This window comes from Lagopus muta, chromosome 8 (assembly GCF_023343835.1).
Source record: "Lagopus muta isolate bLagMut1 chromosome 8, bLagMut1 primary, whole genome shotgun sequence".
Lineage (NCBI taxonomy): Eukaryota > Metazoa > Chordata > Aves > Galliformes > Phasianidae > Lagopus > Lagopus muta.
The window spans coordinates 26899721-26912738 of NC_064440.1; the positions used below are offsets into that span (position 1 = coordinate 26899721).

Here is a 13018-nt window from a genome sequence, read left to right on the forward strand (position 1 = left end):
CTTTGAGCTTCCTCTGTATTTGTTTTCTCTGATCTTAAAAATTATATAAAACAAAAATAATAATAATAAAAAGTTTAGGTGAACATGATAGTCCTAAAATTTCCTCTCTATTTTGTGTTAGCTTTTCAAAAAGTGTTTCTTGTACGAGGTTATAGTAGGCTTCTCAAATGTTTTTATATCCTTTGGCTGCAAGCGTGCCAGTGATGGTTGCTAGGGAGATGCTCTCATCTGTCAGGTACAATGTTAAATGCTGAATATGTGTTTTATAGATGAGCACCATAGTGTTTAATGGAAAGAGTCAATTGAATGGTTTGCCTGCAATCCTATTTAAGTTAGTAACAACGGGCACAAGAATGTTCTGACTGAGCAGCTGTTTTGTCCTTAGTACTAATTAGAAAAACACCAGTCAACACAAAGTCTGAAGATTGTGTTTTGAATAGTCTTTGCAGAGAAGTGTTAAATGCCTAAACTGTCACTAGAGAGATCAAAAGGCAGCATGTTTTGCCCCTGTGCTGCCAACTGGCTATTTGTGATACTTGCTTACATTTCTATTTTAAGGGTGTTTTTAATTACTTCCATGCTAGTTTCTCTAGTGCTTGGGTGCTCACGTGAGAGGAAACTGACACTGTTTGGCAATGCTTTGTCCTTTGTTGATCGTTTTTCTATGCTGTCTTAGTACTGAAATAAATCAAATGTAAGTAGAAGAGGGAAATAAAACTCTCTTCTTGCAGCAAATTTTAGGGATTTCTAAAGTTTTATAGATTTTAGAGTTTTCGAGGAAGGCAGAAGAAAAAGCCCATGGAGAAACTGCAAAATGAGTCAAATATATGCATGTTTCTTAAGAGAAAATTTACCTTGCAGGAAAAAATTCAGAACAAATCAGTTTAAAAGGTTACTTTTTTTTTTTTTTTTCACTCTGGTCAAATAAGTAAAATCTTCCCAAGCCAGGAAGCACATGTTTATGAAAACAGCTGCTTTCTGGGTGCTGCTATAATTCTGACTTCTGTTTTGCAAGTGAGTTGCAGCTGCTTGGCTCAGAAGCGTGTTTTCAGGTCATTCAGCAGTCACTTTGACCTCCTCATTTCCATGCTGTGCCTGGGGGTACGTGGTGCTGCTGTGCATCACAGAGATACAGGCAGCGTTGCATGTGGCTGGCGGTGATCAGTGCTGTGTTGTGGAGGACTCAACATGCTGCTTCCCTGGAGAGCCTGGGCTGCCTCTGGGTAGCGTTCAGCAGCCTGCTCTCCCAGGCTGCATGGGGCATGGGCTGGCGCTGTGCAGACCACTGAGTTAGTTTCAGGCAGGAAAACTGAAGGAGGATCTTATCAATGCTTATGAACATCTGTTGTACTGGAGTCAAGTGGACGGGGCCAGGCTTATTTCAGTGGTGCCCGGTGACAGAACGAGGGGCAATGGGCACAAACTGGAATGCAGAAAGTTCCATACGGACGTGAGTATGACAGAGCACTGGAATAGGCTGCCGAGAGGTTATTGAATCTCCTTATCTGGAGGAGGTAAAAACTCACCTGGATGCTTTGTGTGAACTACTCTAGGGAGCCTGCCTTAGCAGGAGGTTGGATTTAGACGTTCTCTAGAGAACCCTTCCAACCCTCATGATTCTGTGAATTTGGCTCATTTTCATTCAAGCAGACGTCCCGAGCTGGCAGATATAGTGCAGCTTCAGTGACTCCTGATGGACTAGGCTGAAACCATGTTGAGGTATAAGACCCTTGGGCATTGCCTGCCCGCTTCTGCCTACAGAGCTGGTTGGTGGATATGGCACCAGCAGAGACTGCAAGGCCCTGCATGCATGCGCGGAACTTACATATACTTCTGCAATACTGCTAAGTGTGCTGTTTGGGATGGTGCAAATGTTTGACAGTACAAGTGTGCACATGTTTCAGATTCTGAATGTGAAAGGATTTGCATGCTTAGGATAGCTAATGTGGAAAACAGCTTGTCGCTTAGTTTAGAGGGACATGTTCAACTTGGGAGAAAAAGGCAAAGCCACGTGGTATTTCAGTCATCTTGGGAATCAGGCCCTTGTCTTTGCTCTCATCCAGGAATTATTTTTTTTTGGCACTGTGGAATCTCATAGGAGATAAAGCTATCCTGGAAGCAAGTGACTGTCTTCTGGAAGTGCTCCTGCCATGTTAGAAAACTTCCGAAGGAATGGATTTAGGATGTTTGGAAGGCTTCTGTTTTGTCACCATAGGGCAGTTTCTTATGAGCTAACGGCTGTGTTGTCAGCAGGTTAAATTTTTATAGAACAGTAACACTTGTCCTGTTTTTTAGGTTGCAAACCCACCTGTAATTGAAAGGAGAGAGTTGAAGAGGTCTGGTGCCCACAGCTTTTCCTCTAAAAATAAGTAACTAAATGTGCTAAACTGGTAAAAATCAATTTATCATTGCAAAACTAGGTGAAGAACAAATCTCAAGATTTAAGCTGAAAACTTTGAAGTAACGTAAAGTCAATACATAAATATGATCAGAGTGAGCACAAAATCTTTTTAATTTGGCCCTTGAAGGACAACAGTAGCAGGCAGTGAGATGGTGCATGGCTAAGCCCTTTAGAAGCATGTTTTTCTAACAGGGTTGCAGGTTGCGTATCTTTGTCAAACCCTTGTTTATCAAATTCAGTTTAAAAGAAGTTGCATTTCCCTTAGATGCTGTAAGTAATTATTTGCAGAACAATTGTGGCTGATGTTATGTAGTAGAAATACTGTTAAGCATCTTATTTTCTTACAGTGCTTTCCTATTTAATAAGAAGAGCAGTCTTTCTATTTTTTCTCTTTGACAAATTCAAATACTGTGCATTAACCTTGCTGTTCTTGTAAGTGAAGAAGAAATGAGAAGACGTAATAGGAATAATCTGTGCACGTAGTCTGAGACAAGAGTAGGAGTGTATATTGGAACATAAACATCCAATGTTACCTCCTGTGATGCACTTCTCCAGTATGTTTTCTCAGTCTTGGTACTTAATTTGAATAGTTTTTGTGACCTCCTGGCTGTAGCTGGTTGCTTGGAGATGGTGGGAGTCCCAACCTTCTCTCAGCTCTCAGTCACCTGGTGAATGCTGTTTCTGTGGCACTGTGCTGAAGCGTTTCTGCTGGTTTCTCAGGCAGATGGATTACAAAACATGGATGCTGACACTTACCTTCTGTCGAAGTCCCTCTTACATTGTAATAGTAAATAATTACGTCCCCCAAATGATCTCATCTGAACAGCTGATACAAAGGTTCAAGTCTTTTGCCTACTTTGAGATGCAGGCTATGCTGAAGAGAAACTGCTGGCCTGTTTCTTGATGTGCCTGAATATTCCGCGTAGGATGGTATGATTCATGTGAGCCCCACCATGTATGCTGGGGCTCTGATCCAGTAAAGCACTTAGGACTTAATCTGTGGTGCACCTTATCAGTGCCACTGGGATCCCTTCAACAGCTCAAGCATGTGTTGAGTGCTTTTCTTGTTGAGGCCTTCTGCTCTTGATCACCTATTTGTTAAATTCATAATTTCCTTTATTAGTAGTTGAAAAATAAAGAAGTACAGATACTGTTAACTCTGAATCATCTCTGAGAACCGGTGTAAGCCCCTCTAATAAGTTTTAGTGAGACAGTGTTTGTTTCAGCTTCTCTTTTACCCACTGTTCAGCTTATCTGCGGTCTCTTACTGACCTTTTGTTCCTGTAAGAGCTGCACTTGAAGCAGGCCTGATTGTTTGTCTTGGTGCTATTTGTAACTCTGTTATCACTCCTTCCCGCCTCCCCTTTCAGGTTTGGGGCGCTGCCAAACTTGCTGAAACGACAGATTTCCTTTTTTAATTCCCATCTCTGTTTGTAGCCTTTGGTCTTTACACCGGTGACTTATTTTTTGTGCTCCTTGTAATGCCACTGCCACAGAATGACACCTGTAGCCCAACACCTGGACCAGGAGCTTTGCAGACCTTGCTGGAGTGGCTGGCGGCTCTCAGGAGGACACGAGGAGCATGGTGGAACAGGCAGGCGGGTGCTCCATTTCCTCTGCATTTCTATCAGCTTTGAGTGCAATGTAAACAGGAACTCGAGAGTTTTCCTCTGCTGAGTTTCTCAAGGCTCAACAGCAGGCATCTTGTTGGCACTTCACAGTGAAGCCCAGAAGACGCTGCCTGGAGGGCTCTTGTGTTCGTTTGCCCACACTGTACATCTTTCTTTTTTTCTTCTGATAGTTTGTGTGAGGATGAACTTGTTATTGCCTGGCTGAGGTAAATGGAAAAGGTTTTGGCTTTTGTGCCTAAAACTTGGATAAATCAATCAAGTACAATTTAATGATGGAAACTTTTCTTTCTCTAAAGACTTTATTCTCATCTACTGTGAAAGAATTTTGCTTTGACTTATAAAAACAAAAGCTGAGATTAGTTACAGTTAGTTACTACTCCAGTGGTGGAAGCAGTCCTTCTGTTGTTCTTCTCCAGGTTTCAGACCCATTAGTATCCCTTTGGTTTTAAAATGTACTGCAAAGCAGAGCGTAACAGTTCTACTTTTCTGTTTCCTGTCCTTTCCTCCCTGGATTATCAAACTTCTGTCAGGCTTACAGTTTAGTACAAAATATTGTTTATTATCAACAAAGCACTGAATAGCCTTGGTTCCTTGATATAGAAGATTTTTTGTTCTTGCATTGTTAGCGTTCAGCTTCAAACTGTTTCAGCTCTGTTGGCAGACTTGGCAGTGCAGCAGGAAGCTGCTGCAAAATTTATCACTGACAGGTATGACAACTACTAGAAATACTACCCTTGTACTAGGAGAGATTTGTGCATTAACTTTAAGAAGGTAAAAATAAATAAAACACATTCTTTTCTTGTACAAGTCTTGCATGCATCCTAGTAAAGTAATGCAGTGGATAGCATTTGTATAGGCAATGAGAAGCAGTATTTATGAAAGTTGACAAAAGTTATCTTGATGTATGAAATCTTGCAGCCCATCAAATCTAGTCCTTAGGGGATGACAGCATGGCAGGTCAACAAGCGAGCAGTGCACAGTCAGATTAGCCTTGGTGAAGCTTCAGCTCTTGTGGTAACTTGAATGTATAAGAAAATCCAGTTTATTATAATTTTGGTTTCTGGGCAGACGCTGTTGGATGTGGAGCTCTTATGGAGTGCGGCCCCTGAATCATCCAGTGCTCCTGATTCTGAAAGTGAAAATGGAGAACAGCTTCATATTCCTGTAATTTGCGTATGGCATGAGGAGGTGAAGCTCTCTGAGGCATCTTGTCCCCTGACCTGGGGCCGCAGAAATTGAGGGCAAATGTACATTGTGTATGGCTGGGAAAAAAGCATACAAATGTAAGAATTGTGTGTAGCTCATTCTGGACACCAGTGGCTCTATTGCACAGCTGGAAAACAATTTTCAGCATGCACATGACAAATGATTCCGCTGTGCTCATTTGTTCACATTTATAGCATACTTTGAAGATAGTCCAAAATAGCTTGCAGTTGATGACCTCTTGGGCATGTTAAAAGAGATATTTTGCTTGACAGACTGAGAGAGATATTTCAGGGGGAGAGTGCAAATACCAGTAGGATTTCTCTGCTGGTATCATTTGCAGGAGGTGGTGAATTTGTTACCAGTATTGAATGATGGTAGGCTGTAATTTAGAAAGTTTAATTGATAAGTCTCTTAGAACTTGGTGTATTAGTGGTTAGTAGGCCAAATGAAATACATGTTGGGACTGAGAACAGAGGTAAAACACTATGATAAGCAGTATTAGCTGTTGTGATTTGTTGCCCGTATCATCACATTCAGCAGTTTCTTTTAAAGGCCTGTGTTCTGGAGTCATCAGAGAGAAGGGATAAAAAAGGTTTTGTGTAAACACCATGTTTATAACATATGAAATCACAAGAAGTCTTGAAAATTTAACTTCTTAATCTTGAAAGTGACAGTAATCAAAAGGAAACATCTTTGCTTTCTAAGTTCTATGCAAGATGATTAGTAATTTTTAGAAATTTAAAGCTGCAGTTGGTAATATTTTTCTAATTAGTGTTTAAAGTTTCATCACTGTGTACAAGTCCATTTCTGTCTGCATTGGTCAATGAGAGTAAATGGTGTACAATTGATTACCTTCCAGGTCTATGAGAATTGCATCTTGTCTGTGTATGGTTCCAGACCATCTTCCAAAGATGGCTCTCTTGATGGTGAGGCAATACTGTTGATGCAAACTGCATTGCAGTATGATGTCTACAAGCATCTGAATTATGTTGCTACAGTTTTTAGTTGCAAATCTTTCCAAAAGAGACCCGGGAGACCCATGTCTCTCATGTCTAGCTGTGTTCTGGCTTTCCAGGATGTGATGCAGTGTGCAATGTGATGGATAGTTCATCTAAATTTGGATTAGATGAGATTTTATCCTTCCGTATGAAGGATTTCAGAGTGAAGAGAATTTCTCTGCTAGGTCTGATGGAACCTGGTGACAAAACATTGAGGATTTTTGCAAGGATGTGTTTTCTTCAGACCTTGAATTCTGTTCTTTCAGGGGTTGAACTTGTGTTTTTAATCACAAACAGGAATAGTTGTAGAAAAATATACACCATGTAAGAACACATTGCCTGCTAGTACTAATGCTTGCAGTCATCAGCCATGTTTTGTAACTGTATGGTCTGTGGCTTTCAGGATGCTGAGAAGCGAACTCCTCTTCACGTTGCGTCATTCCTTGGGGATGCAGACATCATTGAGCTTCTTATTTTGTCAGGTAAGTTAGCACCTCTCTCTGCTACTAACTGTTAAATTAATTTTAAATCTACAAGAAATAAATAACAGAACACATGAGAGTGAACTTTGGGAGTAGAAGTTTCTGGATTTCATAGAGCTGGTTGCAGTTGTTTGCAGACTTACAAAATATGTTTAATTTGGGTGGTGTACTGTGACTGAATGAAATTAATAGACAAAACAAGTAGTTTGTAAAAGCTTCTAAAACTTTCAAGCTGATAATATTTGTGGATTCAAGTGCATGCGAAAGTAAATACATGTTTGAAATGTAGACTCTAGTCCTGGACCATAAGCCAAGAATTTCTGTTAAGTAAAAATGATTATGGAATAATAACAGAAAGTTATGAATGAGTTTGAATAAATTGTAATTGGTATTTAGAATAGAAAGGGAGTCAGGAAGTTGAGTTGGAGAATAGGAACACTGCAGTAGAATATATCTAAGCAAGAACTTGCAAATCTGTAATAGATCAACAGTTATCCTTTGAAACCACTTAATACTAGTTGATACTTGACTTTCTGAAATGCATATTTTTGTCCATAGTCTCTGAAAAAATGAGAAACTGGTCAAAAAAAGAAACTGAGTAGAAAGTTAAGTGTTGTCAGAGTAGAAACAGCATGCATATGTGTATATATATACATGTGTGTATACGACACAAAATATTTTTATTTTTTATGTTTGTACATTGTCTTAGGGTACTCTAGTGAAAACTAAACTATGTTAGAAGTGTTCTGTAAATGCTCATATTCACATAAATATCTTTGTGTAATGGTTTAAATGCTTTCTTGATGGGTTGCCAAAAGGCTCATCTTGGATGTTGTCATCTAATGTCACAGTCATAGAATGGCGTAGGTTGGAGGAGACTTGAAGATGATCTTGTTCCAGCTCCCCTGCCATGTGCAGGGTTGCCAACCACTGTGTCAGGTTGCCCAGGATCACAACCAACCTGGCCTTGAATGCTTACAGAGCTGGGACATTAACACCCTTTCTGGGCAACCTGCTCCAGCATCTCACTGCCCTCAACCTTTCTTCATAGAAGAGGTGCTCCAGCCCTTTGATCATCTCCATGGCCTTCCTCTGGACCCATTACAACAACTCTGCATCCTTCCTGTACTGTGTACAGGAATCCAGATGGCGTCCCACGAGAGCAGAGTGGTGGGGAACAATTCTCTCCCTCTCCCTGCTGGCCACTCCTCTGTTGATGCATCCCAGGATACTGTTGGCTTCCAGGCTGCTAGAGCACACTGCTGGCTCATGTCCAGCTTTTCATCCATCAAGACCCCAAAGTCCAAATCATGAACAGAATAAGCTGTTTGTATGCATGGGGCCTGGTCAGTGATTCGGTGATAGGTGCTCAAAACACCTCACTCTTATTTATTTATTTATATGCTTAAGTAGTGTGTGTGTGTGAGAGAGAGAGAGAGAGAGAGAGAGAAAGACTAAATTACCATCTTAACATTGAACTATAACTCTGGAACTCCCCTGTTGTAATCTCTCATGCTGACACTGCTGATTTAACTTGCTCTAGATTTTTTCTTCCCAGTTTTCCATAGGAATATAACGCCAACCTTCTTTTCCATGAGCACTGTGAAAAATAATGGTAAATGTTTCCAAACTCTTTAAGCAACAAAAAACATGATCAGAATATGTCAGAAGAAAGCATAAAGCAGATGTCTCTCAAGAAATACCTGTAATTCATGGTAAATTCCTGGATATGCTTGCAGATTTCAAAAGCTGTTTTTCTAAACTGGAGAACTGTAAAAGGTAAAGCTTAGGGTGATTTAAGAGTGGAGGATGGGAAGGAATCTTATGGTACGAATTTCCAACCCCTTGCAGGTTATCTTACTGTGTGATTCCTGCTATATGATACTTGAATTTTGGACCTTACAAATTATTAGAATGCCTCTTCAAATGACTTGCATATTTTTTTAGTGAAATTATTTAAGAAATATTTGAAACTTTGAACTTGAAAATAATGCTGTCTGGAAGGAATTTCTGAAGGTTACTTGATCCAGCTTGTAAAAGAGCTTTTGTAGCCCAGAACTAATAGTTCTGTGAGCCATGAAATTGAAGAAAACCAGCTTTTCTGTTGTCTAGCAAGGTGAAAGTGCCAAATGAAGCTGCTCCCACAGCTGAGTTACTCAAAGCCATTGAACTTTCTAGATGCTCTAATATCTAGCATGGATTGCAGTAATGTTTCAGTCTTCTCTCTAAGGTAGCTATGATACATGTAGTAGATTCACTCTAGCCATTTGTGTGTCCAAGGCCCTAACACCAAAAGGACCGAGCTTTTTTGCTTGGCATTAGCACCATAGGCAGTGCAGCTGTCTGTCACAGTGCCCTACACCCTGCAGTCTCTCTCCAGCTGCAGACTCTGCTGCTTCTTCATGATCTTCAGCTTTATTGCTTGCTTCACCTCTTCTCTCTACCTGCATTGTTTTTCATTTTGCGTAGACCTTGTCTCCTTGTTGAATAAAACAAGGGATGGAGAAACAGATATTCTAAATGTTTCTTTGAACAGAGCCAGCCTAAACTTCATTTGGTGAAGGAAGAAAGAATTCATTTGCTGTAGCTGTGTTTTCTCGGTATGTTTTTGAGGTTGTTTTGAGTAATCTGATTGTTTAATGAGGGTAACTAGTTTGTCATCCATCATAAATTGGATTTTTCTGCTCTAACCCTCACGGCAGCAAAGTGATTTAAATGAACATTCCTCTGCTAGCAGGTTGTGCTTGGATGCTTTTTCATTATGTCAGATGCAAGCAGTCTTTTCTTCACTAGGAGACAAAAGCTAAACTTAATTTGTGTGTGTGTTCTTGCAGTGTGTGTTGTTTGTAACATGCTGTTGTTCTGCTGTTGTGTGTCTTTTTTTCCAAGTATTGCAAATAACATCACAGGCAATATCTGCATAAATAGAAAGGTGAAGCAGTTCTGCCGATTCCTCCTGTGAATCCCAATAGCGTCACATGTCCTGACGAAGGCAGGGTACATTCTGCTGCTTGTTTTCCATTGTGTTCCTAATGAGAGAAATAAAGAAACTTTGCTGTGTTCTTCTGGGACAGTTTGTTCCAGTGCCTCACTGCCAAAATGTCATCCGCAGGCTGTAGGATTTGTCTGGTTAGCAGCATAAAAAGTAGGTGATAAATGTTGCCTACTAGCTCGGCATGAGTCAAAATTAAATCTTACATTGTGTATATCTGTCTATTCATTGTGCTGTAATCTCACTACTCTCATTATGTATCAGAATATACATCCAAGAGCAGGTTTGGAGGAGCAGGTCTATGAGTTTTTTATAAACACATTTTTGTTACTGGAATTTGTGAGCTAGGTTCTGAAGAGAACAACAACATCTTTTTGCTTCACTTCTCCATTGCAAAATCGTAATACGTAGGAGTGTTTCATAAAAGATTAATCACAAAATTAAGTCATATATAAGCAGAAAAGCTTTGTTATCTGGCCTAAATGAGATAGTGTTTTTACTGAGCAAAAACACAAAAATGCTTGCTGTTGGAATCAAACTAGGGTATTCTCAGCCTCGAGCCTAGCAGAAGCTTCTACTAACTTCTACAGCCTAGTAGAAGCTAGGAGAACTGGCATCCCATTGCACTTTGTACAGAGCTCAGGAAAGAACTGAAATGAAATATGTGTATTCTAAGGTTTGTGGCCCATGAACTGGTGACAGCACAAATAATTATAGTATCTAATGAATAAAGCTTCTACCCAGATGCTTGGAGTGATATCAAAAATGGCTTTTTAGCCACTGAAATGGAATGTGTTTGGATTTGATAGAGGTGCAATGCCAAGTCCCTCAACTGTTATAAATCATCTCAGTCCCTGAAATGTCAGGGCTAGGTGGATTTACACCAGCTCAAAGATCTCATCCATAGTCATGTGGTTCAAACTGGAGAAGTATGTTATGTGGTTTTGTTTTCCCAGGCTATATGAAAACGGGCTATATAGAGCTTTGAGCACTTCTCCTTCACCTCCTCTCTGTCAAGGAGAAGGACCATGGCAGCCATCTCATGTAAATACTGGAGAGAAGAAGGCTGCAGGGTGACCTCATTGCAGCCTTTCAATACCTAAAGGGAGCCTACAGAGGGGAGAGGAATCAACTCTTTGAAAGGGTTGATATGTGTAGGACGAGGGGAAATGGTTTTAAATTGAGGGAGGGGAGATTTAGGTCAGACATCAGGGGGAAATTCTTTACCCAGGGTGTGGTGAGGTACTGGAACAGGCTGCCCAGACAGGTTGTGGATGCCCCGTCCTTGGAGGTGTTCAAGGCCAGGTTAGATGGGGCCCTGGGCAGCCTGGTTTAGCATTAAACATGGAGGTTCGTGGCCCTGCATGTGGCAGGGGGTTGGAGATTCATGATCCTTGAGGTCCCTTCCAACCCTGGCCATTCTGTGATTCTGAAATACGATGTGTATATGATGGTGTGTTCATGGATATGACAGAAGAATTGTCTGGGTAAATCCAAGCTCCATGGTTATTTGTGCCTGGACCTCTCCCCTTCCTGGGCTTAATCTGGTGCTGAGGGCAGAGTGAGCGAGCTCAGTTCCCTTATCCTCTGTTCTCTCCTTCCACAGGAGCCTGTGATCTGGACAGTATTACCATATCTTTTTCTGTTTCATATTTTTTGTTACTATTTCAGAAGGCTTTGAGCTACTTGACAAGAAGATTATGCACTGGGGAGGGTGTGTGCAGTATTAACATCCATTCTTTCTAAGTTGTGCGTAGGTGAGGAAAAGGACAAACCTCAGCATGCTTTGGAAAGGTTCCTGGTAAGCCCTGGCATGCAGATTTGACAACAAGACTGTCACGCATTTGGCAGGTTCTGGGCCATCCCTGTCTTGTAGGCCGCAGGGAATGGCACTGCCTGACTTGAATTCATATACAGATTTTTCTCTCGTATGGCAGGCTAAACAGGAGGAGGTCTGGAGTGGCAGCTTCTCTCTGCCTTTCCCATGGCTTTCAGACTCCAGTCCTTGGGGATTAAGAGTGTCCTCTTCTGAATAAAGTGTGGAGGATGTCCCAGGACTATCTCCTCACTCTTTCATGATGGACCCAAGACCTGTGTGCTTTTACCTTGCTGCTTACTCTTCCTGTCCTCTGACTGCAGCGGCATCTCTGGGCCAATTCCCTAATTAGCAAGTGACCGAGACTTAGCTCTGATGAAATTCCAGCATACCTGTTTCTATCATGTAGCTGTTCTCAGGCTCTTAGGTACATTTATCGACATCTAGCATGTGTTGCTCTCTTGTTGAAAGTCCCAGTTCCACCTACTGTCTGGAGCCATTCTGTTAAATTTTTTGTGCTGATCTTTGCTTTATGTTGTGCATCTCTGTGTGTGGTGGTGGGTCACTACTTATACTTTTGTGTTGCTGTTTCTCATCAGGACTTGGAAAAGTGTACATTATTAATGTCATTGATAGATTAAAGAAGGTTCATCCGTTGATCATCCCTGATTTCAGAAATTTAGGTTGCAGAGGTTAGGCTTATTGAAAATATGTGGATTTTGCCAGATGTGCTGGATGAAAAATCATTTGGTTAGGAGAAAGAGATGTTAACTTTATTCCTGAAAGCAAACATCGGGTTGTTTGTTTCTGATCTCAAGTGAACAGAGGAAATTTCAGATTTGTCTCCTCTTTTGGCAGAAAATAAATGGAGAGTGAAAGATCTCAAAGGCTTCTTCTCTGAAGGAGTATTTCTTGTTGATATTTTGTGGGGTGGGTGGTTGCTGTGGCTACATGGAAGGATGTTAAGAGACATCTTAAAAGGTAGAGTGTTACTGTGAAGTCTGCCAGATGGAGCAGCTGGAGCGTTAGCAGTTGTAGGCCTCTTGCAATAAATTTATTGAACTTTGCAGGTAATTGCAGGAAGTCCATTGAAACATGATTAAAGAACATACTTCATGGTAGAGAGTGAGATGCTGAATTTCTTGGTGACTTGAAAATTTAAGCTTCTCATTTTGGGACACAGATGATGTTAGGTGCTGGAGATCACTTTGTTTTCAGAGTTGGATTTCTGTGTTGCTTTCAAAGAGCTGTCCTGCAGGGTGGGCATTCAAGTTTGTTAAGTGTAGAGGACGCCTTTGAAAATGTGAGCATTGCTCCTCAGGTGTCTCCACATTCTCACTTTAAAATGGAGATGTTGTCCGTCCCCAGAGGCTGCCTCAGTGCTGGTGGAGCTCTTTGATCATCATTAGCTGTTGCCTGCAAGGAACCTGATGGAAAACTGCAAGATAAATTTTGGTAAAGCAAATAGGCAGTACAAAGGGAAACATTTTGA

The 13018-nt window shown here is 41.0% G+C and overlaps 1 protein-coding gene across 10 annotated transcripts in view; it reads left to right on the plus strand.

Moving 5' to 3' along the window:
- The window catches only part of ANKRD44 (ankyrin repeat domain 44), a 124391-nt gene that overhangs the window by 53825 nt on the left and 57548 nt on the right, over positions 1–13018 (plus strand). For all 10 annotated transcript variants that reach the window (XM_048953911.1, XM_048953907.1, XM_048953906.1 and 7 more), the window contains exon 3: positions 6640–6718. In XM_048953911.1, the coding sequence (XP_048809868.1) occupies positions 6640–6718 (79 nt within the window). The remainder of the gene's footprint in view (positions 1–6639; positions 6719–13018) is intronic.